Genomic DNA, 25130 nt, shown 5'->3' with positions numbered 1-25130 from the left:
AACAAAGATGTTGTGTCCGCCGAAAACAGAAAAAATAAATTTTAAAATTCTCTCTCTCTCTCTTTAAATAAATAACACCATACAGATGTATGCAACAACAGTCAGAATGTAGGAAAAACTATATGACAAAGACCTGGTTTCAACACACAAAATGCAAGAAGAAAAGCAAAGCAGGTAGTCCTATTATATTAAACTTTTTCTATAAAAGACCAGGTATTATATATTTTAGGTTTTGAGGGTTGTATAATCTCTGTATGGATTATTCCATTCTGACACTGTAGCATGAAAGTCACAGCTAATACATAAAGAAACAGAAATGTTGGGCTGGGGATGTGGCTCAAGCAGTAGCGCGCTTGCCTGGAATGCGTGCGGCCCGAGTTCGATCCTCAGCACCACATACAAACAAAGATGTTGTGACTGCCGAAAACTAAAAAATAAACATTAAAAAAAAAAGAAAGAAAAGGAAAAAGAAACAGAAGTGCCTGTGTGATTGATAAAGCTATCATAATAATAGGCAGCAAGCTGGGTTTGTCCAATGACTGCAGTTTGCCTGCCCCTGATATGAATAAATCAAGAATGGTCATGAACTGATTATTATCAAAGCTAATGGACACTTAGAAATATTCTTCTTTCTGATTTAGTTTATGTTTGGAAACGCTGAGCATATTAAAAAAAAAAAAGCTTAGGCCACATTTCAATCACTAATCTGCTTCTATCTACAATTAAGACATTCATTAATCATACATTTCAAATACATCTCATATCCAATTACACATTAACTGATACCTAGAAGTTGTAAACGATCCTTGGCCATAACCAAATTAGTCATCATTTTAGCTTGAAGGCGTCTAGCTCTTTCACACTGTTCACCTAAGAAAGAAAACAAAAAAAAAAGATGAATTAAAATATCTACCTTTCTCTACTAATATTGTTTCCAGATAATAGATCAACCCAATTAATCAAAAAGAGTCAAAGTCTTTACAAAGAAATTAATGTGCTCAAATAATAGCTAATAAATATTGATATTTTCAAATAATACTATTGAAGCCACGTAATCATGGTTCTGACCTACTGTGGTTATGTATTTCATACACAATTCATGAAACCTATCACTTTTTTTTTTTAGTGAAACCTATGATATTTTTTACCCACATTTCAAATTGGGATTCATTTTATCATCACTGCCAACTTACTAATGCTATCAACCTGGCTGCAGTCAGAACATAGTTTGTCATTGCCTGTCCATGCACACATCTGTCACAGACATCAACACTATTACTATAGCAAATTAAGACTAATACACTCTACTCAATAAAATTGAAATCAAAATTCTAATCCCTAAATAGAAACTGTATCATAGTTCAATTAACAGCTTTTTCTCTTTGTGATGCAACAGAAGGCATTTTTTATTGATGAAATACTGGTTTTCTTATAACAAATTAATTTTCTTCTCATATTCTCCATGTAGTTGACAGCTGCAAATATATTTTTCACATAATTCATAGTCATGTTCTTTAAAGTCTCTCAAAGGCCTACACACCCATATTTATGTTTTATTCTGCTTTCTCTTATACAGGAGACCAGTAGCTACAGAAGTAGTCAAAATATAAAAGGGAAAGGAAGAAAACAGGGTAGATACTGGACACATTACAATTACTAGAGTTTAACTAATATTAGATAGTAGAGTCATCTAGCTACCCCAAAACATCTACTGATTCTTAACTGAAATACTGAATTTTTTTGTAACTTAATATTAATACTTTTTGCTTCTGAATTTATTTTAGCTATGATAAACTGAAGTACAGTCATGTGCTGCATAATGTCAGTTTGATTAACAATAGCTAAACACATGACAAAAGTTCCAAAGAAGCTGGTGTAAACAAACCTACTCTGCTATCAGTAGTATATAAATATAGTTCATACAGTACAAATAATACTTGTTAATAACAAAAGACTATGCTATTGTTTTATTTACCACACTTCTATATTATACTTTTTTTAGTTATAAAAAATTTACTGAGGCTGGGATTGTGGCTCAGTAGCAGAGCACTTGCCTTCGCACATGAGGCACTGGGTTCAATTCTCAGCACCACATAAAAATAAATAAAATGAAGGTATTGTGTCCATCTCCAACTAAAAAAATATATATTAAAAAAATTTACTACTATACAGGTAGCAATCTCACATAACTCATGTTTACCATTATCCTTTGATTGCATCAAAAAACATATAGAATGATTGATCTATATCATCCAGGTTTGTGTAAATATGCTCAGAGATGTTCACACAATGAGAAAACTGTGTAATGACACATTTATTGGAATGTATTCCTGCTATTAAGTAACATGTCTCTATTTAACAGTGTCACTCACATACTATACTACACTCATTACATGTTATTTAAGAATTCAGGCTTTGACATATATAACTATCAATTACTGCTTGGGTTCACATCATGACTTTATCACTTGCTAGCCAAGAGACCTTAAGTAATGTACTTCTCTATACTTCAGGTTATTCATCTGAAAAATAAGGATACTAACAGCTACAGAGCATTGAATTGTAGAGAAAAGTTAAGAGATACTACAGGGCTGGGGCTGTAGCTCAGTGGCACAACACTTGCCTAGCGTGCATGAGACACTGGGTTTGATCCTCAGCACCACATAAAAATAAAACACATAAAATAAAGGCATTATGTCCATCTACAACTACAAAAAAAAAAAAAGATACTACATATGAAGCACTTAAAAAATGATGCTTGGGCATGTGGTAAAGTATGCAATAAATGTATTTAAAGATATTAGACTCTAATTTTATGTATGTATGTACGTACGTACGTACCAGGGTTGAACCCAAGGGCACTTAACCACTTAGCCATATTCGCAGCCCTTTATCAGACAGGGTCTCACTAGGTTGCTTACAGTCTCACTAAGTTCCTGAGACTGGCTCTGAACTTGTAATTCTCCTGCTTCAGCCTCCTGAACTGCTGGGATTACAGGTGCATGCCACCATGCCTGGCCAGAACTCTAATTTTAATTTGAGGTAATAGAAAAGATGAGAAATAACTGGTTTTGGTTTGTTTTGTTGATATTGAGGGTACCCTACCACTGAGCTATATCCCCAATCCTTTTTAAAATTTTTTGTTTTGAGACAGGGTCTCATTAAATTGACCAGGCTGGCCTCACACTTGAGATCGATCCTCTTGCCTCAGTCTCTCAAGTTGCTGAGATGACAGGTGTGTACCACTGTGCCTGGCTGGTTTTGTTTTTAAAAGCCAAACATAAATCAAAATAAGACATTTACTAAGTATCATACAGTTAAGATGTATTATCAGGCTGGGGGATGTAGCTAAAAGGTAGAGCACTTGGCTAGCATGGTGCAAGGTCCTGGGGTCAATCCCAGTACGGGGCTGGGGGAGCATTACACACAAGTGCAAAGGGCATTTGTGGATTAACTGTTTCTTTTCTCCTTGACAATAAAGAAAGGACTGGGTTTCAAAAACAGGGCAAAAATATATGTCTGATAACCAATAGAAAACTCCAAGAAGGACACAAGTAATATAGTAGCTGTTGCCTGACTACTATGGGTAAACAAGTTTGTGCATATTGGTTACAACTTCATTTTTAGAATAGGTAATAAACTGTATGTCTACCAATGTTAATATTAACATCTAAAAATATTTAGCCAGGTGCAGTAGTGCATGCCTGTATTTGCAGCAACTCAGGATTCTAAAGCAGGAGGATCACAAGTTTGAGGATCTTAAAATTTTGGGTTAGGATATATCTCAGTGGTAGAGTACCAATGGGGTTCAATCTCGAGGACCTTCTCCCTACCACACACAAAAAGGTTAGAAATGCCTTTATTAAGATAAATAGATTTAAAACCAGGGAAATCATATGCCCTTGCCCCCAACCATGGTTTTGTTCTCAGCAGTTTCAGTTACCTGTGGTCAATTGCAGCCCAAAAATATTAAATGGAAAATTTCAAAAACATACAGGTAATAAGTATTAAACTGCTCCCTGTTCAGAGTACTAAGATAAAATCTCACCCTGTCCTGTCTGTCCCACCCAGGACAGGAATCATGCCTTAATTCACCATATCCACACTGCACATGCTAAACTGCACATTAAGAAGTCATGCTGGCTATTAGCATAGTATATGTGGCTTGGTAATGTCTGCAGTTTCAGGCATCCACTAGGGGCCTGGTGGATAAGAAGGGATGGCTGTAAATAAATATAAACATAACCTTACCTTGTCCTGTAACTATAACAGCTATTCCTTTTTCTAGTTCTTCAATACCTTTCTTATACCATTCCACAGCTTGCTCCTTCTGTCCTGCTTCAAAATAGAAATCATTATTTGTATGTATCACAAACATGAAGAGTATGCCATTTATTTCCCAAAGCATACCACTGACAGACACTACAAGAAAAGTAGGTTGTGATCAAATAAGTTTGAAAAACATTACTATGACTTCTGAGTCTTTTTTTTTTTTTTTGGTACCAAGGATTGAACTCAGTGGCACTTGACCACTGAGCAATATTCCCAGCCCTATTTTCCTATTTTTGTACTTTATTTGGAGACAGGGTCTCCTGTCTCCAAATTGCTGCTTAGCACCTCGACTTTGCTGAGGCTGGCTTTAAACTTACAATTCTCCTGTCTTGGCCTCCCGAGATGCTGGGTTACAGGTGTGTGCCACCGTGCCTGGCTACTTCTGAGTCCTTTTGACATCTTAATATGTATGTGAGTCTTCAAGGGGGGGGGGGGGAATGATATAGTCACATGTTCTTCAAAATTTTAGGACTGAGAATCCATTCTACTTACTGTCTCATTGCAGTAATGCTTATAACCACTGCAAGGTTATACTAGTGAAATCAATTTCATTTAGGGGAAACTTATTTTAAATAAATAGTTCATAACATATAATGTTGTAAAATATGAACATGATTTCAGTAAATGAGGGAAAAAAGCACAGTTTATATCCAAATCTTACATAATGTGTTCATTGTTAGATGCCTCCTTTCTTTTTTTTTTTTTTAATATTTATTTTTCATTTTTTCAGCGGACACAACATCTTTGTTTGTATATGGTGCTGAGGATCGAACCCGGGCCGCACGCATGCCAGGCGAGCGAGCTACCGCTTGAGCCACATCCCCAGCCCCTAGATGCCTCCTTTCTAAAGCAAATTTCTACTTAACATATGATTAAATCATAAAAAATGGTATATAAGATTACAAGTGTAGTATTTAGAAGCATAAATCTACTTTGTTTGAATCAAGTGACTGATTTAAAACATTAATTCTTGTTCCAAGTTAAACCTAAAAAGGACTTAAAAATTCAGCATAGTCAGTATGTTTAGCATGCATCTACAAAGTAATAATTACGTGCAAATCTCATTTTGAAAATTAATTTCTTAGTCTGTGGACTCTGCAAAGCTTCATGAGTGGCTAGTAACGGAATACAGTAAAGCAAAGGTAGAAATCACTGATTAAAACCGCCTTTTTGCTGAACGTGATGGCGCACACCTATAATCCCAGCAGCTCAGGAGGCTGAGGCAGAAGGATCACGAGTTAAAGCCAGCCCCAGCAACTTCGAGCGCTAAGCAACTCAGTGAGACCCTGTCTCTAAATAAAATACAAAATAGGGCTGGGGATGTGGCTCAGTGGTCCAGTGTCCCTCAGTTCAACCCTCAGTACAAAAACAAAACAAAACAAAAACCACCTTTTTCATTTTTCTCATCTCATGATGCCATTAAATCAAAACAAAGCTGGGTGCAAGCCTGTAATCCCAATGGCTTAGGAGGCTGAAGCAGGAGGACCACAAGTTCATAACCAGACTCAGCAACTCAGCAAGACCCTATCTCTAAATAAAAAAACAAACAAAAAAAGGGCTGGGGATGTAGTTTAGTGGTTAAGCACCCCATCTCCACGTAGTTCTTTATAATTTGAAATTTAAAAATAAATATCATGAGTGTTTTGATAACATAGAGAAAGATTTTTTTAATAAACACCACATACAGCAACCAAAAAATATTAGATAATAGAGTGTGTACATCTTAACCCTTCATTTCTTTATCCTGAAAATAAATCACTAACCAGTTTCTTGTATGTAATTTCTTTTTGGGGGGGTGTGGGGGGGTGCAGTGCTGGGGATTGGACCCAGGGCCTTGTGCATGATTAGCAGGTGCTTTACTGCTAAGCTATTCTCTCAGTTCCAATTTCTTCTTACACTATCAATAGTATTTTTTACTGTGCCTGGTAGAGAATAAGTGTTCAATACATACTCAATAATGACACATGAAGAAATTATTAAGAGTTTGTTATATGGTGGGAGTTCATAACCCACTAGAATCAAAGTGTGGAATATGATATGTCAAGAAATTTGTAATGTTTTGAACAACCCACAATAAAAAATTAAAAAAAAAAAAAAAAAAAAAAAAGAGTTTGTTATAAATCAACTCAAAACGTTTGGATGCTCATCTTCCTGTTTTCAATAAAGAAAATATCTGTTTACATGTATTTTGGGATTCTTAATTTGAAAAAAAGGAGAAAATAGTATAATAGCATTTGCAATGTAAGTGGTGCGAATATTTGTAACAATATCATATTTGCTTAAAATTTTAAAAACAAAAGTGACCTAGGCATGGAGGCACATGCCTGTAATCCCAGCTACCTGAGGCAGAAGGATCACATGTTCAAGGCCATTTTGGGCTACTGGAGAGACCCTGTCTCAAAAATAAAATTTAAAAAGGGAGAGAACATGGCTCAGAGGTAGACCGCACCTGGGTAATCCCCACTACCACAAAAAAGAATAAATAAAGAAGAATAGGCAGAAGAATGAATTACACATTTGCCAAAAAACAGACATAAACGACCAATAAACTCATAAAAAGATGCCCAAAACTACAGGGACAGATCATATCAGTGATTGCCAGGAGCTGAGGGGAATTACTAGAAAGGATACAAGGAAACTTTTGCTGTGATGAAACATTCAACATATTGAATATGTGGTTTTGGTTACCCAACTATTTATCAAAACTCACTGAACTATACTCTTACACCAGGTAAATGTTACTGTGCATAACTACCTCAATAAATCTGATTTTTTAAAAAGTACAATATTCCAAGATTTGTATATAAAGATTAGCTTGGATTACGATCCCAGAACTAAATTTTTTATTATAATAGTAAGAAGAGAAAAACTAGAAGAGCTCTGTTTTAAAAACATCTTCAAGAAAGAATGGGAGAGATCCCAAAACAATGAAAATTACCAAATTTGGAAAAGAGGGACCACTTCACACCCATTAGAATGGCTATTATTCTATTCTTATAGTGGTTATCATTTTAAAAAATGCCAAACTATGGGGAAAAAAAGAAGCCAACAGAATCAAATATGTCACTTTGGGCACTTTTTTTTTTTTTAATGTTTCCATTAAAAGATCTGAATTTTTAAATTTGTTCTTTTTAGTTATATATGACAGTAGAATATACTTTGATATATCATACATACATAGAGTATAACTTGGCATTTTTGTAGTTGTACACGATGTGGAGTTCCATTGGTCATGTATTCATATAAGAACACAGGAAAGTTACGTCTGATTCATTCTACTATCTTTCCTATTCCCACCCCCAGGGCACTTTACTTTCCTACTTGAACTCATCGGCAATTCTGAAACCAGAATTGGCCAACAACTAAGCAGAACTTCCCACAAACTCATATAACTAAGTTGACAAATAATAATAATAATAATTCCAGAGATGCTAAAGAGAAGCAGTTATGGCAAAGGAACATGGTTGAGACCCTGCATCACTGAATGTGAAGAACTAGTTCTAGCCTGTAAATGACTGAAGTCCACATTCAAATTAAATTACTTCAGTCTCTTACGTTAGGGGTTGGCAAACTACAGACCATAACCTCCACTGCGCATCCTTTGGTGAATTTAAGGTAGGAAAATCAAACCTTCCAATGGTCTCCAGTGCACAAAGGTCTCAAAGTTACTTTAATATAGTTCCCAACAGTTCCTAAATTTCCATACACATTTCCCTCTTACCCAACAATGCCAAATAATTCATACTCAAATAACCAAACTACATCAAATCAAGAAAAAATTGCAGGGCTGGGGTTGTTGCTCAGTGGTTGAGCACTTGCCTTGCATGCGTGAGGCACTGGGTTCGATCTTCAGCGCCACATAAATTAATTAATTAAATTTTGTTTCCATTTACAACTAAAAATATTTTTTAAAAAAGAAAAAGAATTGGGGTGGCAGGAACTTACAACTACTTCTTGTTGTAGTTTAAAATTATTAACCAATAATATGAAGTATAAATAAACTACATTATCTAAGGCAGGAGTTAGCAAACTATGGTCCAAATTTCAAATCCAGTCACATAACGCCTCTATACATGGCAGAATCGAGTAGTTGTTTACAATATGTACTAATTGCTCAACAACATAAGAACAATTAAATTTAAAGTTGGACAAATGGGGCTGGGGTTGTGGCTCAGCGATACAGTGCTTGCCTCGAACATGCAAGGCTCTGGGTTCCATCCTCAGCACCACATAAACATAAATAAATTAAATTAATGTGTTAAAAAAATGGACAAAAAAAGCTGTATGGCTCAGTAGCAGCTCTTCCTTAGCACACACAAAGCCCTGGATTTGATCTCCCACACCAGAAAAACATATACATACATACACACAAACACACATGACCTGAATAGACATTTCTCAAAATGAAATACACAAATAGCCATTAATCACATGAAAAGATGTCCAACCTACAAGTCAAATGATACCACTCTATGTAGTAGGGTGGCTATTAAAAAAAAAAAGAGAGAAAGAAAGAAAAAAAAAAAAAAGAAAGAAAGGCCAAGTGTGGTGGTACATGCCTATAATCCCAGCAATTTGGGAGGCTGAGGCAGGATGATCACAAGTAGTATGAGGTCAGCCTGGGCAATTTAGGGAGATAATCAAACTTAGCAATACCCTGTATCAAAACAAAGAATAAAAAGGACTGGGGATATAGTTCAGTGGTAAAATGCCCCTGGATTCAATCTCAAGAATCAAGAAAAATCTGATAAAATAGAATATAACAAATGTGGAGAAAATGGAACCTTTGTATGCTGCCAGTGGGAAGAGAAAATAGTATAGCCTTTATGGAAAAATTTGAAAGTTTGAAAAGTTAACACAGAGTTGCCATATGATCCAGTAATCCCACTCCTAGTTTTCACACCCAAAAAACTAAAAGCAGGCACTCAAACTAATACTTATACACTGGTAATATACTGATATTCATATCAGAATTATCCTCATTACATGGGAACAGCCCAAATGTCCAAAAATGGATAAACAAAATGTTTATATATACAGATGACAGAACATTATTCAGACTTTAAAAAAAAAAAAAGGAAAATCTGATAATTGCTACAATAAGGATAAATCTTGAAAACATGCTGCTAGGCAAAATGACACATGCCTATAATCCCAGCAACTCAGGAGGCTGAGCCAAGAAGATCACAGTTCAAGGCAGCCTCAGCAACTGAGCAAGTCCCTAACCAACTTAGCAAGACTCTTGTCTCAAAATAGAAAATAAACTGGGTGTGATGGCACACACCTGTAATCTTAGTGGCTCAGGAGGCTGAGGCAAGAGGATCAAAGCCAGCCTCAGCACCTTAGCAAGGCCCTAAGCATCTTAATGAGACCTACCTCTAAATAAAAATATGAAAAAGGGCTGGGAATGTGGTTCAGTGGTTGAACACCTCTGGGTTCAATCCCCAGTGCCAATATGAAAAAGGGCTAGGGATGTGACATAGTGGTAAAGCCTCCACCCAGCTCCACAAAAAAAAAGACATTATATGAAATAAACCAGACACAAAATGGTAAATATTGTATGACTCCACCAATGAGATACCCAGACTAGGCAAATTCAGAGACAGAAAATAGGAGAGAGGTTACCAGGAACTGGGAAAGGGAGAAAAGGGAGCACCTATTGGGAAATTACTGTTTAAAGGGTACAGAGTTTCTGTTTGGATGATGAAAAAGTTGTAGAAATGGACAGTGGTGATAGCTGCACAACACTGTGAATGTACTTAATACCAGTGAATGTACACTTAAAATGATGAACTTTATGTTACGTATATTGTACTACTATAATAATAATTTTTTTAAAAAGGCAAATGACCCTTCACAGGCAGTTGGCCAATCCCTGGCATAAAGCGATGAAAATGATCCACTGCCTCATGTAACATCATTGATTAGTCTGACAAGGATAATGTTCAGCACACGAAGAACACATACCAAATGATTTCATTTGTAAAGCTCAAGATCAGCAAAATTAAGCCAGGCACACACCTGAATTCTCAGCAATTTAGGAGGCTAAGGTAAGAGGAATGCAAGTTCAAGGCCAGCCTCAGCAAATTAACAAGATCCTAAGCAATTTATTGAGAACCTGTCTCAAATTTTTAAAAAGTAAATAAATAAAAAGGGCGGGAATGTGGCTCAATTAAGCACCATGAGTTCAATACCCAGTACCATAAAAAAATAAAATAAAAAAGCACTGCGATACAGTTCACTGGTAGAGCACTGTGGGTTAACCCCAATACTGTAAAAATAAATTTTAAAGTCTAGGGACTTAACTCACTGGTGGGAATGCTTCTAGTTTTAATCCCCAATAGTAAGGGGGAAAAAAAGAGAAAAATAAAAAACAAAACAAATAAGCCACTCCCCCAACCTGTGTATTTATTATGGGTATTGGACAATTTTAATATTCTGTGTATTTTCCAAATTCTTTATTTTATTTTTTATTTGTTCTAGTTAGTTATAAATGACAATAAAATACATTTTGACACATTACACAAATGAAGTTGTATTTTCTATACCAAGAGCTTATATTTATGTATGAGCACAAAAAATCCACTTCTAATTTTTTATAATACATAAACATGGATACTAATTGAGATGTGAGGATAGAAGAATTCCTTTTTTTTTTTTTCAATGTCTAAGGACCACAAATAGCACAAGTATTTTGTTACTTTAGATACTTCTCCAAACCCATTTTATGCTGCTATTGCATTCTAAAAAGAGTAACAGAAACTAATTGCAAGCCAGGCATGGGGGCACACGCCTGTAATCCCAGCAGCTTGGGAGGCTGAGGTAGGAGGAAAATGAGTTCAAAGCCAGTCTGCAAAAGGGAGACCCTAAGCAACTCAGTGAGACCCCGTCTCTAAATGAAATACAAAACAGGGCTGGGGATGTGGCTCAGTGGTTGACTGCCCCTGAGTTCAATCCAGTACAAAAAAGAAAAAAGAAAAACTAGTTTCAAGATTCATCAATATTCTTTTTTTTAAATATTTTATTTTATATTTTTAGTTGTAGTTGAACACAATACCTTTATTTATTTATTTTTATGTGGCGCTGAGGATCGAACCAGGGCCTCGCACATGTTAGACGAGCGCTTTACCATTGAGCCACAACCCCAGCCCAATCAATATTCTAATATAACCTCAAGAGGCTCTAATCGTAAAAGGACTGCTGAATAAATAATAGTAGTTCCCATTTACTGAGGACCTACTATGCATGGGCACTAAGCACTTTACAAACGTTATCTCACACAGTAACTTGCCCAATGCTATATAGTCAGGATTCAAATGTCAATTTGGATAGGTACTGCAACTGAAAAGGGGTAAAATTAGACTTTGGAGCTGAGAAATAAAAAGCAGCTTCCAACATCCAGGAGCTGGCCTAGTAATTAGCTAGGCCTTGGTTAAAGTAGGAACTGATCTGCCATTTACAGCCAGTAATTACTGAACAATTTCACAGAATATCAACATCAGATAAGGCCACTGTATAATGGTGATGGAACTCTATATCACTTTATAATAACACTTAAACACAGACAAAATATGAACATTGTCGGGGGAGGTGGGGCTGGGGTTGTGGCTCAGTGGTAGAGTGCTTGCCTAGTATGCAAGAGGCACTGAGTTTGGTCCCCAGCACTACATACAAATAAAACCAAATAGAATGAAGGTATTGTGTCCATCTACAACTAAAAAAATATTTTTTAAAAATATGAACATTGTCCAATCCATGAAATACTGAACTTGTTGTCCCTCTTACAGCTGAGGGACCCTTGCTTCTTAACCAATTACACCTTTAGCCCTCACATTAGTCTTTTTTTCCTTGTAGACAGAATTTAAAAACTCAAGTATAGAATTATTACTAATTCCTGACAGCACCAACTCCAGAGCAAAACCTTGCTTCCTTTAATTGCTCCTTGATATCACCTAATACCATCCCAAATCCCATAGATCTTCCTAGTACCCCAGTTCCATATGGTGTGTGTTCTCCCTGGCTTGAACAAGTCCCACTTGTTCAATCACAGGTGTGATCTTGGCAATCACTAACTGGAGAATACTGACAAAGTCCATTTAACAACAAGAGTTAAGGGCTAGAAATAAATTTCAGAGGCAGAGTGCTTGCCTACCATGACCAAGGCTCTGTGTTTAATACTCAACACCATTAAAAACAAAAAACAAAACATAATTTCTAAAACAAAAATTATATAAGAGGAGCAGAAAATATGTGAATAAGTATAGCATGTCTATGCTAAACTTATATAACTGCAAAATATCTAACAGTCTCTAAGAAAACTATAGATTTTGAAGTTTTAGTTTCCTCATTTATCAGAATGAACAATTGCTGAATGTGATTGTGCTTAAAGACTTTTTGTTCTACAGCTGGTGTAAGTAATTAATAATTCACAATGAGGAAAAAATGCTGCATCTGCATATTAATATCTTCACTGGCTTGGCAGGGCTACTATAGGTCAAAAATAAAGAAAACTAGTATAGAAAAATAGATAATCTATACTTTGCCAGAAATCCGAACCACTATTAGGTAGAACAGAGAGAGTACGTTTGTGGAAAAGATGCAGGAAGGATTAGGGAAGGCCATTCTTCAATAACTTAATATCCATTTACTGATTATCCCTTAATTATCATCAAGACAACTAACAATAATCTTGTGACTCCAGATACCAGATGAGTTTATAAGGTTTAACTGTACTTAACATTGAGGAAACTATAAACTACAATTTAAAAAAGAACAGCTTGAAACAGAATAAGGTATAAAGTCCCTAAGAGTGGCTTTTTCTCTCTTTAGTGAAAATGCTACTAAATATTTTTAAAAAATTTTTTTAGTTGTAGATGAACACAATATTTGTTTTTATGTGGTGCTGAGGATAGAACCCAGGGCCTCACACCTGTAAGGCAAGTGCTCTACTACTGAGCTACAGCCCCAGCCCATTACTAAATATTTTTGATGAGAAATGTGAAATGTATTTAATAAAAAGTAATGTCAGCAGGACACAAAGGCGCATGACTGTAATACCAACAGCTTGGGAGGCTGAGACAGGAGGATCGAGAGTTCAAAGCCAGATTCAGCAACAGTGAGATGCTAAGCAACTCAGTGAGACCCTCCCTGTCTCTAAATAAAAATACAAAATAGGACTGGGATATAGCTCAGTGGTTGAGTGCCCCTGAGTTCAATCCCCAATACCCCTCCACCAAAAAAAAAAAAAAAGTCCTTTTTTTTTAAAAAGGTTATCATTTCAATTTCCACTTATTAGATTAATTCTTTCCTTATTCTAATCATGGAAACATTAAAGCAGAATCATTAAGCCCAAGAAAATTAGGTCTGAAATCAATCCTTTCAAAATGGTTAATATACAGCAATTTTCAGGAGTAAAAGTTACCAAGATACCTTTGATTTCTACTCACTATCCTCAACGTGGGAAAACAGATATTAACAAGCATTTTATATTATCCACATTTTTGTTTATCCACAAAGTTGGATACAGAATTTTTAAATTATGGCAAGTAATTTTTTAAAGTCTGCTGTCTTAAATATGTGTATCTTAAAACAGACTAGGAATAAACAGAATTTTATTTAGATAATTTCTTTTCTTTTTTTTTTTTTTTGGTACTGGGGATTGAACCCAGGGGTATTTAACCAACAAGCCACATCCCCAGCCCCTCCCCCGGCCTTTTTTTTCCTGGTACTAAGAATTGAACCCAGTGCCTGACTTATGCTATACATGTGCTCTACCAATGAGTACACCCAGTACCCCCACTTTAATCTTTTGAGTTTCAGTCCCCTCATCTCTAAAATGCTGATATCAATATTGCCTTCACCTAACAGGGTTAATTGTGAGGATTAAATAACACAAGCAAAGTTGACAGCATAATGCCTGACACACAGAATTTAAACAACAACAAAAAAAACTTATGAAACCTGAAGAAGGTAGTATTCTTACTTTCTTTTTTTTTTTTTTTTTTTTTTTTTTTTTTTTTTTAAATTTTAATATTTATTTATTTTTTTAGTTTTCGGCGGACACAACATCTTTGTTTGTATGTGGTGCTGAGGATCGAACCCGGGCCGCACACATGCCAGGCGAGCGTGCTACCGCTTAAGCCACCTCCCCAGCCCTCTTACTTTCATTTAGAAAACATACATCTGTGCAAATTCAAGGCCAACCTCAGCAACTTATTAAGAACCCATCTCAAACTAAAAAAATTTTAAAGGCTGAGGTGTAGCTCAGAGGGAAAAAGCACCCCTGGGTTCAATTCCCAGTACCAAATAATAAATTTTAAAAATAAAATAAATTGGGGCTGGGGTTGTGGCTCAGTGGTAGAGCACTTGCCTGGCACCTATGAGGCCCTGGGTTTGATCCTCAGCACCACATAAAAATAAATTTTAAAAAGGTAAACACACACACACACACACACACACACAAAAAGGACTAAATCTCCCAGGCCCACACCTGTAATCCCAGCAACTGAGGAGGCTGATATAGGAGGATCACAAGTTTGAGGCCAACCTCATCAATTTAGCAAAACTCTGTCTCAAAATAAAAACTAGAGTGGCTGGGGTTGTGGCTCAGTGGTAGAACACTTGCCTAGCATGTGTGAGCCACTGGGTTAGATTCTCAGCACCAAATATAAATAAATAAAAAATAAAGGTTCATAAATAAATAAATAAAAACTAGAAAGGACCTGAGATGTAGCTAACAGGTAAAGGACCACTGGGTTCAATCCCTGGTACAATACGTAATAGAAACATAAACCTCTGCTTTTGGTTTTGTTGTAAAATATGTATTAATTTATCCAACTCACTCACTTAACATTTCAACTTAGCAACTTAGAGGCTACCTTGGAATACTGATTTAATTAAAATCAAAGCAACCAAGGCAATAGTATTATGCTAAAATACAACTATATTGATGACTGTCATGAAACAGAAAGCAAATTCAGCTGTAATCACACTTATGTATTCCTTTAAAACTTAAATCATCTGTTCTTTTTATTCTGACATTACAGTATTTGCTTTCATTAAAAACCTGTAACAATGGGGCTGCAGCTGTAGCTCAGTGGTAGAGTGCTTGCCTAGCATGTGTGAGGCACTGGATTCTTATCCTCAGTACCACATAAAAATATATAAAGGCACTGTGTCCATATACAACAAATATATAAAATCTGTAACAAGACCCAGCTTCTCCAATAGCAAAAATTTTTTGGAAGCCGGGCATGGTGGCGCACGCCTGTCATCCCAGCGACTCTGGAGGCTGAGGCGAGAGGATTCCAAGTTCAAGGCCAGCCTCAGCAACTTAGCAAGGCCCTAAGCAACTTAGTGAGACCCTGTCTCAAAAAAAATAAAAATGAAAAGGGTTGAGGATGTGGTTCGATGGTTAAGCGCCTCTTGATTCAATCTCTGGTACAAAAAAAAAAAAAAACTTTTGGAAACCTGGCTCAGAGAAGTCATGGTTTACAATGCTAGAAAGAATCCGTGTGGTCACTCTAGGACAACTGTCACTATCACCAGCTTGTCTGGGTGTCTTATAAGGACTTGGGTCATGAAAAAGTATAGGGAGAAGGATGGTGTCTGCAACAAAGTCGATAGCTGAGGTGCCCTAAAAGGGGAGAGATTTAATTGGGAATTGTGAAACTGATTCGCAGGGACTCAAAGAGTCCCGGAGCTGATCAATTCTGGGGATGCATCGCCCCTCCCGCAGGAAAGGAACGCAGGTGTGCCCTCCCTGGACCACCGTCCCCAACCCCCAGTTACCTTTCTCGTCCTCATCGATGCGCAGGGCAATGGAGATGTACTCGAAGGCCTGTTTGTGGAAGGCCCGGACGTGCTCGGCCTCGCCACCCGGCTCGGGTGCAGGGGGCGAGGCAGAGGCTGGCGTCGGCGCGGCCCGGGAGCTCCTCTTGGCGGCCATGAGGGCGCGGGAGAAGCGCTGGCAGAGCCACACGAAGAGGAGCCCCAGGTGGAAGGCCACCAGACGCAGCAGCGCGAAGCCTACGATGAGCGGGTAGGAGAAGTAATACAGGTTCCGCTTATGCGGCGACCGGGGCGGAGGGGCCGGCCCGGCAGCGTGAGGGGCGGGGGCCTGGCAGGAGGGCGGAGGCCTCGGAGGCACCGGGCTGCTGGGGCCGCCGGAGCCTTTCTTCTTCCCTCGTCCACCCGGAGAACTCATTCACAGCGCCCACTGCCGCGGCCGCCATAACCCGCCTCCCGCAGACCGACGGCGACCAAGCGGCGGCAGCAGCGGCCAAGGCGTCAGCGAGGGCCACTGACCCCCGCGCACCCGCGGGTCCCAGGAGCTCGACACCTCCACGCGCTGCCCGCTGGCCCCGCCCCTTTCTCCTTCCCCGGCCTGGAGCACAACCCCTTCTGTTCTTCCAGCGGTCGGTGACTCCAGCCCCTCCCTCTCTCTGTCCTCTGCCTCCTAGTAGCTGCGAGTGGAGGCCGCGCACGCGCACGTCCTCCTGTGTCTTTCTTCGGCGCGCGCTCACGCCGCCGTCTTTGTTGACCTGGGGTTTTATGCGCATGTGTAGTTTCCTCTTCTCTACTTCTTCCCCGGGGAGCTACAGTCCACGACTTGTAGTTCCGCCCGCATTGGTCTTGAGCCCCAGAGGCTTGTCCAACTTCGCTGCTGCTGTGGGATGAGAATAAGGAACCCTGGTAATACACCCGCAAAGCAGGATTTGCGACTTGTGGTGGTGACTCGCCCAACTCGCTCGCAGGACTCCTAGCTCACGGTGTCATTGTTTTCAATTTTTCTTTCGTAATTTTCTACCAGTTGACCTAACTCTTATACAAAGGGTGGTTGATCTGAGTTCCTTTTCAGAGGACGTGCATATCAATCTGGAAATTATCTGGAGAGAAAGCCGACACATTTCGGGTCACCTCATATAAAAATTGTTAGCTCAGTAAGGCGAGTTGGCGCACGTCTGTACTCCCAGCTACTCCAGAGGCCCAGGCAGCCGGATAGCCAGTTCAAAGCCAGCCTCAGCAATTTACCGAGGCCCTCATAAAATAAAAAGGGCTGGAGATGTTGCTCAGTGGTAAGGCGCCCCTGGGTTCAATCCCCTATACCGATAAATAAATAAAACTTAAAAAAAAAATAAATAAAAACCGAAAAGGGCTCTCTCAAAAAATAAAAAGGGCTGGGGGTGTAGCTCAGTGATAGAGCTCATGGATAGAACTCCCATGGATTCAATCCCCAGTACCAGAAAGAAAAAATGAAAAATGTTAACTCAATGTGATAAGTTCAGTGATTCCAAAGACTTAAATTAGTACATGCTTATATATCTTAACCTGAAAAATTAATTATTTGAATAAGATAATTATTAGGTTTTGTACAATAACCATCCTATAGTTTTACTAAGGAATCTGTGCTGTTTCTCTGTGTGTGTGTGTGTGTGTGTATGTGTGTGTGTGTTTTGTGTTCTTTCCTTTTCTTTGGGGGAACTACCTTTCATTTCTTTCCTTGTATTATTGAACACAGGGGTCACTTAACCACTAAGCTCTTTAAATATTTTATTGTGAGAGGTATCTATAAGTTTCTCAGGGCCTCACTAAGTTGCTAAAGCTGGCTTTCAACTTGCCATCCTCCTGCCTCGGTCTTCTGAGTCCAGGCGTTTGCTACTGTTGGGTAGGAGTTCAGGGACACCAAAATGGTGGAGACAAAATATTAAAATGAAGCAGCTGGAGGATAAGGAGACAGTCCTGTCCCTGTTTACAATAAATCCTATTACCATGACAACTCCCACCACAGGTTCAAATTTTAAAATGACCAATGGAAGTAAAGTGGGAAGTATTCCAATTAGGTTTTCTAAAGTAATTAATAGGGGGGGAAGTTGGAAAATATTCTTTTTTTGTTGTTCTTTTTAGATATACATGAAAGTAGAGTATATTTTTACATATTATACATACATGGAATATAAGTTATTCTAATTAGGATCCAATTCTTTTTTTAATTTATTTTTTAGTTGTAGATGGAAACAATACCTTTATTTTATTTGTTATTTTTTCATGTGGTGCTGAGGATCCAACCCAGTGCCTCACGCATGCTAGGCAAGCGCTCTACCACTGAGCCACAACCACACCCCCTAGGATCCCATTCTTATGGTGGTACATGATGTGGAGTTTCACTGGTGGAGTATTCATAAATGAACAAAATTGGTAAATATTCTAATTAGGTGCCATGAGATAACCAATGGGGAAAAATGGGGTAAAGTCTTCAATCAGATCCATATAAGGAAGAGACACCCCCATAGTTCAGGATATAAAACCCTAATTTCCAGACACTGGGACCTTGAGTCCTCCACCCCTCCTTCTCTCCCCCCCCAACCTTTCTCTCTCTCTTCCAGCCCACTCCATTCTACCTAATGGAGTACCATCTTCACCTCCAATAAATCTATACTCTGTTACTTCTGTGTGTCTCACTCAATTCTTTGTTCAGGACACCAAAGACATGGAATTTGATTGGATATCATAATGGTAACATATTGATGAGCCAGCCAGAAGGTGAGCCCCTTTCCAAGGGGCACTGAGGAATTGAGTGTCCCCATTCCAGAAGATGGACTAGGTCAGTCAAGACCATAGCAGCACAGACCCTCCTGGATGGAGAAAATGTTGACTGAGGATACCGGAGGTGGCCACAGAAGCTCCTATGTGACATTACCATCTCTCTTGAGGAACGTCAGGTAATCTTGGATGTTATGGGTAAGGAAATCCAATTCTTTGCCAATATAGGGGCGAGGTGCTCTGCTCTGACTGCTTATACAGGAAAGCCTTCTTCAAGGTCCATTTTTGTGGTAGGCCTTGAAGGTAGAAAAAAAAAAAAACTTTACCCATCTCATACTTTGCCAATTTGATAATCTGTTTTTTATTCATGAATTTCTAACAATCCCCAGCTCTTCTCTTCCACTGCTAGGATAAGATAAAATGGCCATACTGGGGGTATTCCTCCACTGGGGATACAAACCCCAAACACCCCTCGTGGCCATTTGTGATCCTGTACCTCAAGAGATTAATTCTCAAGTAAATACTTTAGCTTGTAAGCAGGAAGGTCAGGAAAAGTTATTTATACTTTTCCAGTATATGTAACCCTAAAAGATGCTAGCCATTACCCAAATAAAAACAATAACCTTTAAAAGAAAAGGTAAAAAGGGGATTACAACCTATTATACATAAGCTAGTTCAATATAGACTTCTTAAACCTGCAATCCCCCAATAACACCCCAATTTTAACCATTCTAAAACCTAACAGGTAATACTGGCTAGTACAAGACCTGAGACTTGTTAATGAAGCTGTATACCCCTTAGTTGCAGACCTTTATACCTTGCACTCCCAAACACCAGGAGATACTACTTGGTTTACAGTATTGGATCTCAAGAATGCATTCTTCTCAATCCTATGGCATTTTTCATCCCAATATCTTTTTGCTTTTGAATGAAAATCCTTTTAATAAGGAAAGACAACAACATTCATGGACAATCCTCCCCTAGGGGTTTAGGGATAGGGTTTTGTCTGGGTCCTGGCAAGGGACATAAGGGATCTCAAACTCAATCGGAGAGGAATCCTTCAATAGGTAGATGACCTACTAATATGTAATCCAACTAAGGATATCTCTACCAAAACACCGTACAAACACTCAATTTCTTGGTAGAAAGAGTATTCAAGGTATCTAAAAAGAAAGTCCAAATCTCTCAAAATAAGGTGCAATCTTTGGAATATATACTAACTCCAGGGACCAGACAAATTTCCCCAGATATGATAAGGGTCATTTGTCAGTTGGGTCCACCAGTTAATAAACAACAGCTGTGCTCCTTTTGGGCATGGAAGGGTTCTATAGAATCTGGATCCCAAACTTTGACCTTATTGCAAATCTCCTCTATAAAAGCATAAAAGGGCCAGACTCAGAGCCCCTAGAATGGAATGCAGAAAATGAAACTGACTTTGGGGGCATTGAAGCAGGTACTTAGCCAGGTTCCAGTCCTAGGAATACCTAACCTAACTGAGCCGTTTACCCTTTATGTGGCAGAAAGAAAGGGGATAGCTACAAAGGTACTAACACAAGACCTGGGGGTCCAACACAGGCCAGTAGCTTATTTCTCTAAGAAATTAGAGGTGGGTAACTACAAGGTGACCAGGATGTTTGTGAGTGGTGGTAGCCACAACCCTTCTGATAATAGAGGCTACTAAGATTACTTTAGGGCAACCTCTTAAGTTCTTCACCCCACACCAGGTTAAAACCACCTTGGAAACAGAAAGGCATTTACGGATAATTGGATAAAGACTTACAAAATATTAGACAGTTGTCTTGGATAATGCTGAGGATAATATCAGAACATATAATACTCTCAATCCAGCCTCTCTAATTCCCATTGACCTCCTAGCTGAACATTCATGTGAGGAAGTAATGCTCCAGTCCTATGCCAGTCACCCAGACCTATCTGACCAACCTCTGTCTAACCCAGAGGAAGAATGGTTCATGGATGGTAGTAGTTTTGTCTGAAATGGTCAAGGCAAGGCTGGATATGCAATAGTAAGAACAGAAAAATTAATAGGAGCTCACCTCTTGCCCTCAGGGACTTCAGCTCAAAAGGCTGAGCCAATTGCCCTAACTAGAGCCTTAATAAAAGGACAAGATAAAATGCTCACTATATATGCATGACTCCAAATATGTGGTTTTGGTGTTTTGTGCCCACGCAACCATTTGGAAAGGAAGAGGCCTCTTGGCCACTTGACAGTCCCCCATTAATAATACAGAATAAATATTGCAGCTGTTGGAAGCTGTGACTCTCCCCAAAAGAGTGGCTGTCATACACTTCTGGGGACAGCTAAAGGACATATCAAAAGCATCCCAAGTCAACAAAAGAGCTGATCAAATAGCCATTGAGGCAGCCATGATTGTAGGTCCAACCCTGGTTATGGCTTTATTCCCATTCCAGGAAGACAAATTACACCCAATCTATACTCCAGAGAAGGAATAGGTTGCTCTCAGGGCAGAAGTCACTAAAGAAGGAAAATGGTGGGAAAGGGATGGAAAACTTTATCTGCCATGTCAATTCAATGGAACACCATTAAAATGTTACATGACTCTTTCCACCCAGGGTGAGAGGTCACCTGTGGAATGGCTATCGGACTTTTTCTGGATGCTGGCCTAAACAGATGCTGACAGACATCTTCAGGGATTGCTCTTTTGCTCCTATAATAATCCTGGGCCCGGACTCCCCCCACTGGTTGAACCTATACAACACAGGGTAACATATCCAGGAGAAGACTGACAGATGGATTTTACCCATATGCCTGCTTGCTGACGATTTAAATACCTGCTTGTCCTAGTAGACACTTTTACTGGGTGGGTTGAAGCCTACCCCACAAGGACAGAAAAGGGTATAGAAGTAGTGAAAGCCCTACTAACAGAAATAATTCCTAGATTTGGGCTTCCCTAAAGCTTACAGAGTAACAGTGGACTTTGTATCCCAGGTCACACAAGGGGTTGCGAAAGCCTAGGGAATTACATAGCATCTACATTCAGCTTGGAAACCCCAATCATAGGGAAGGTAGAAAGAACTAACCAGACCCTAAAACAGACCTTAGTTAAACTCTGTCAGGAAATCTCTGAAATAGGGTGACCTTACTACCCATCACCCTCATGAGAATTTGAAATGCATATAGGACCCAGCTAAATATCAGCCCTTATGAGATGCCATATGGGCGGCCATTTCTATCAAAAGAACTTGTGCCAGATCAGAATCTGTTGAACTCATTAAATACCTAACAATTTGGGAAATTCCAACTAGATATTCAAGCCATAGGAAACTATGTCCTTTCAACTCCTAAAGAGGGAGAAACCTTTCAGGTTTTACCTGAAGATCAGGTGTTTACCTGGAGAACAGATGTTAATATAAACATGGAAGGAAGGATCCTCAGAGGATCAGTGGAAGCCAAAATGGAAAGGTACATATCAGGAATTCTGGCTACACCCACAACTATAAAATCAGTGGAGATCAACAACTGGATTCACCTGCGAAAGGTGAAGCAAGCATTGCCTGACCATTACACCCCTCTTGAGGAAACTTGGACCAGTGAGCCAGTTGAAGACCTCAAGTTCATTTTCAAGAAGCAACCACCAAAAGATATGTGAATGTCTCCTGATCTTATACCCCACCTGAGGTGGGCTCCAATTCTGGGAATTATCTTCCTCTGTGGGTTTCTTGTGTTTGGGATTCTGCTACTTCTAAGACTCTATTCTCAAGGATAAGGCCCTTTGCTGTCTCTTTAACATGGGGCTACTTTCCCAGAGGACTGCTATCCTAGTTTTCCCCATTTCTCATCCTGACCTTAGGACTAACTTTTACCCTATGACCAGTAATTGGCTCAAATCAGCATCTGGGAGGATTTTGGGATTGGATGTACCTTTTGGAAACCTTAAACCTTACTTGTCAACTCCTAAAACAATCACATCCTGGATTGGCTCAGGACTGTTGGCTGTGCCTGTCATCAAACTCTATAGAAAACACTGCCATTCCTGTCTCTGCCCCAATAGGTGCTACTAGCAAAATGAGTCTCCATCATAAATACGAAGGGAATTTATGATTCTGCATTCCAGCTAATGACCTTAGATGCTTTTTACAACTTCCAAATTGCAGAGATGACCAAAATCCACAATGAATAGAAGGACAGTTTAACTCCTCCAGTCCTATCAAAATAATCTTCCTAAAACTTCATCTTGTCTGCTAATATGAGGATTTATTATAACCCAAACCAGGCTCAAGTTCCAGTGCCCCTCTATGTCCAGAGGGAATAAAATTCTGGGTATAACTTGGAAACATTAGAAAGCCATCTTTGCAACCATACCTTAAAAATTACCCCACAGAATGGCCACTTTAATTCCATTGTGATACAAGTTGCCCCCTTTAGAAAACGTGTATGGTTCTCATTTAAACCTTTTTTAAAGAAGGACACATTATTAAATAAACACTCAGGCTATTGTCAAAATAGATCCTCTGCCTATAGAGACATCTTCCCTTGGGAGGTCTGATCGAACCCAGCCTTTACTGAGTGCTTACTTGTACCTAATTATCAAAACTCAAACAAATGGATTCTAATTGACATAAAAAGAACTCCTTGCATTGGGAAAATAAAACCTTGGAAACAATCCCAGACCAGTCCCATGGCCCCTTCCAACCTCTGACAGGGGTTACACTGGATGGAACCCTATCAATATGGGAGTCTGAAAATAATGAAATAACTACATATTTTATCAAACTCAGTTTCTGTATGGAATCACCAGGAATCTTTGTATTTTGTTGAAAAAATTTTACTTGTGTCTACCAGCAAGGGCTATATTCAAAGCATAAAATAGACCAGTGTCACATAGGTATGGAAATATATTTTAGTATGGAAAATTAGAAAGTAAAAGAAATGTTTCTAGATAAGAAAACATTTTATCTGGTAAAGTAATATTTTTGTGCTAAAGTCCAAGATGTAAGAGAAGACAAATCTAAGGAAGTAAACAAGTGGTACAATGTATAAGTAAGTTGCAGAAGGTTTATGGAAGGTAAATCTCAAAAAGTTTGGGTATATGATTAAATTGGCTAAAATCAGCACATTTATTAACTATATTCAAATTTTAATGTAATGATATGAAGCAAAGTCTGAAACATTGATCTGCTCTTATCTGTATAATTTTCTTGTATCTGTTAGGTTTTATTGTTTAGATGAACTAAATCTGAAAGGAATTAGACTTTTTACCTGTTTTAAAGTCTTTTAAATGATTTCTTCATAACTGGTTAAATAAACAAACTGTTATTTCAGGTTATAACAATATAGTTTACAATTGAGGGGAGTGAGGGGAGGATGGGGTTGTGGGAATGGGAAGGACAGTAGAATGAGACAGACATTATTACCCTATAAACATGTATGATTACATTACTGGTGTGACTGCACCATGAGATGCTATATGGACACCAAAGGAATGAGAAGTTGTGCTCCATTTGTGTACAATGTGTCAAAATGCATTCTCCTGTCATGTATAACTAATTAGAACAAATGGAAAAAATATAATAAAATCAATCAGCTTATTAGCATTTTTTTCTGTTGAATTCTATGATTTACTTGTATATTTTGGATCCTAAATGTTATTAGATACATGGTTTGTAAATATTTTCTTCCATTCTATAGGTTGCCTTTTTGCCCAGTTGATTGTATCCTTTTCTATACGGGGGATTTTACTTTGATTCAATCCTACTTGTTTCTGCCTTATTTATGTTGATTTTTTTTAATCAACATTGTCCAGTTTAGTGCCTAATAACATTAAGAAATACATGTGAAATGAATAAATCATGAATATTGGATCCTTAAAAAATATATAGTTTACACCCTAAATATGTGTGACTAGATAGATAGATATATTATACATCTGAGAACTATATTTGTATGAGATTTGTGTATTATGTAAGAGTTTATAAAATGAAAGTTTTTGCAGGTGTACTAGCAAGATAATCAATAAGGGTTCTCTTTTATATATTGTTTTTTTTATACATAGATGGGCCACACTGCCATTTGAAGACCTATCTGATATCTGTTTGCTTTGACTAAGTCTATTTCTTTCTTTGTTTTAAAAAATATTTTCTAGTTATAGATGGACACGATATCTTTATTTTGTTTATTTAGTCTTGTGTGGTGCTGGGTATTGAACCCAGAGCCTCACATATTCTAATCAAGTGCTCTACCACTGAACTACAACCCTAGCCACAACTAAGTCTATTTC

The 25130-nt window shown here is 38.3% G+C and overlaps 1 protein-coding gene and 2 long non-coding RNA genes across 6 annotated transcripts in view; 1 reads left to right on the top strand and 2 right to left on the bottom strand.

The window, feature by feature from the left end:
- Positions 1 to 16680, bottom strand: part of Spast (spastin) — a 59288-nt gene extending 42608 nt beyond the window's left edge. For 2 of the 4 annotated variants that reach the window (XM_046441587.2, XM_046441590.2), the window contains exons 1-3: positions 16123 to 16680; positions 4252 to 4338; positions 787 to 870 (exon numbers count right to left, since the gene is read on the bottom strand). In XM_046441587.2, the coding sequence (XP_046297543.1) occupies positions 787 to 870; positions 4252 to 4338; positions 16123 to 16537 (586 nt within the window). In that variant the 5' untranslated portion in view covers positions 16538 to 16680. The remainder of the gene's footprint in view (positions 1 to 786; positions 871 to 4251; positions 4339 to 16122) is intronic. The other 2 variants (XM_046441588.2, XM_046441591.2) reach the window with 1 other exon arrangement.
- Positions 16681 to 18339: 1659 nt separating this feature from the next.
- On the top strand, positions 18340 to 24462 carry LOC124090766 (uncharacterized). The gene is made up of 3 exons (XR_009226566.1): positions 18340 to 18528; positions 18809 to 19052; positions 21466 to 24462. It is a non-coding gene; the product is annotated as an uncharacterized LOC124090766 (long non-coding RNA).
- LOC131424080 (uncharacterized) overlaps positions 18947 to 25130 on the bottom strand; it is a 29553-nt gene continuing 23369 nt past the window's right edge. Inside the window, exon 3 of the long non-coding RNA XR_009226567.1 lies at positions 18947 to 19169. This is a non-coding gene — a long non-coding RNA (uncharacterized LOC131424080). The remainder of the gene's footprint in view (positions 19170 to 25130) is intronic.

This window comes from Marmota monax, unplaced genomic scaffold, assembly GCF_021218885.2.
Source record: "Marmota monax isolate L192 unplaced genomic scaffold, Marmota_monax_Labrador192_F-V1.1 WCK01_AAM20220418_F8-fsc00010, whole genome shotgun sequence".
Taxonomy (NCBI): Eukaryota; Metazoa; Chordata; class Mammalia; order Rodentia; family Sciuridae; genus Marmota; species Marmota monax.
Note: the sequence above shows the minus strand (reverse complement) of the source record. Positions and strands in the feature narration are given on the sequence as shown.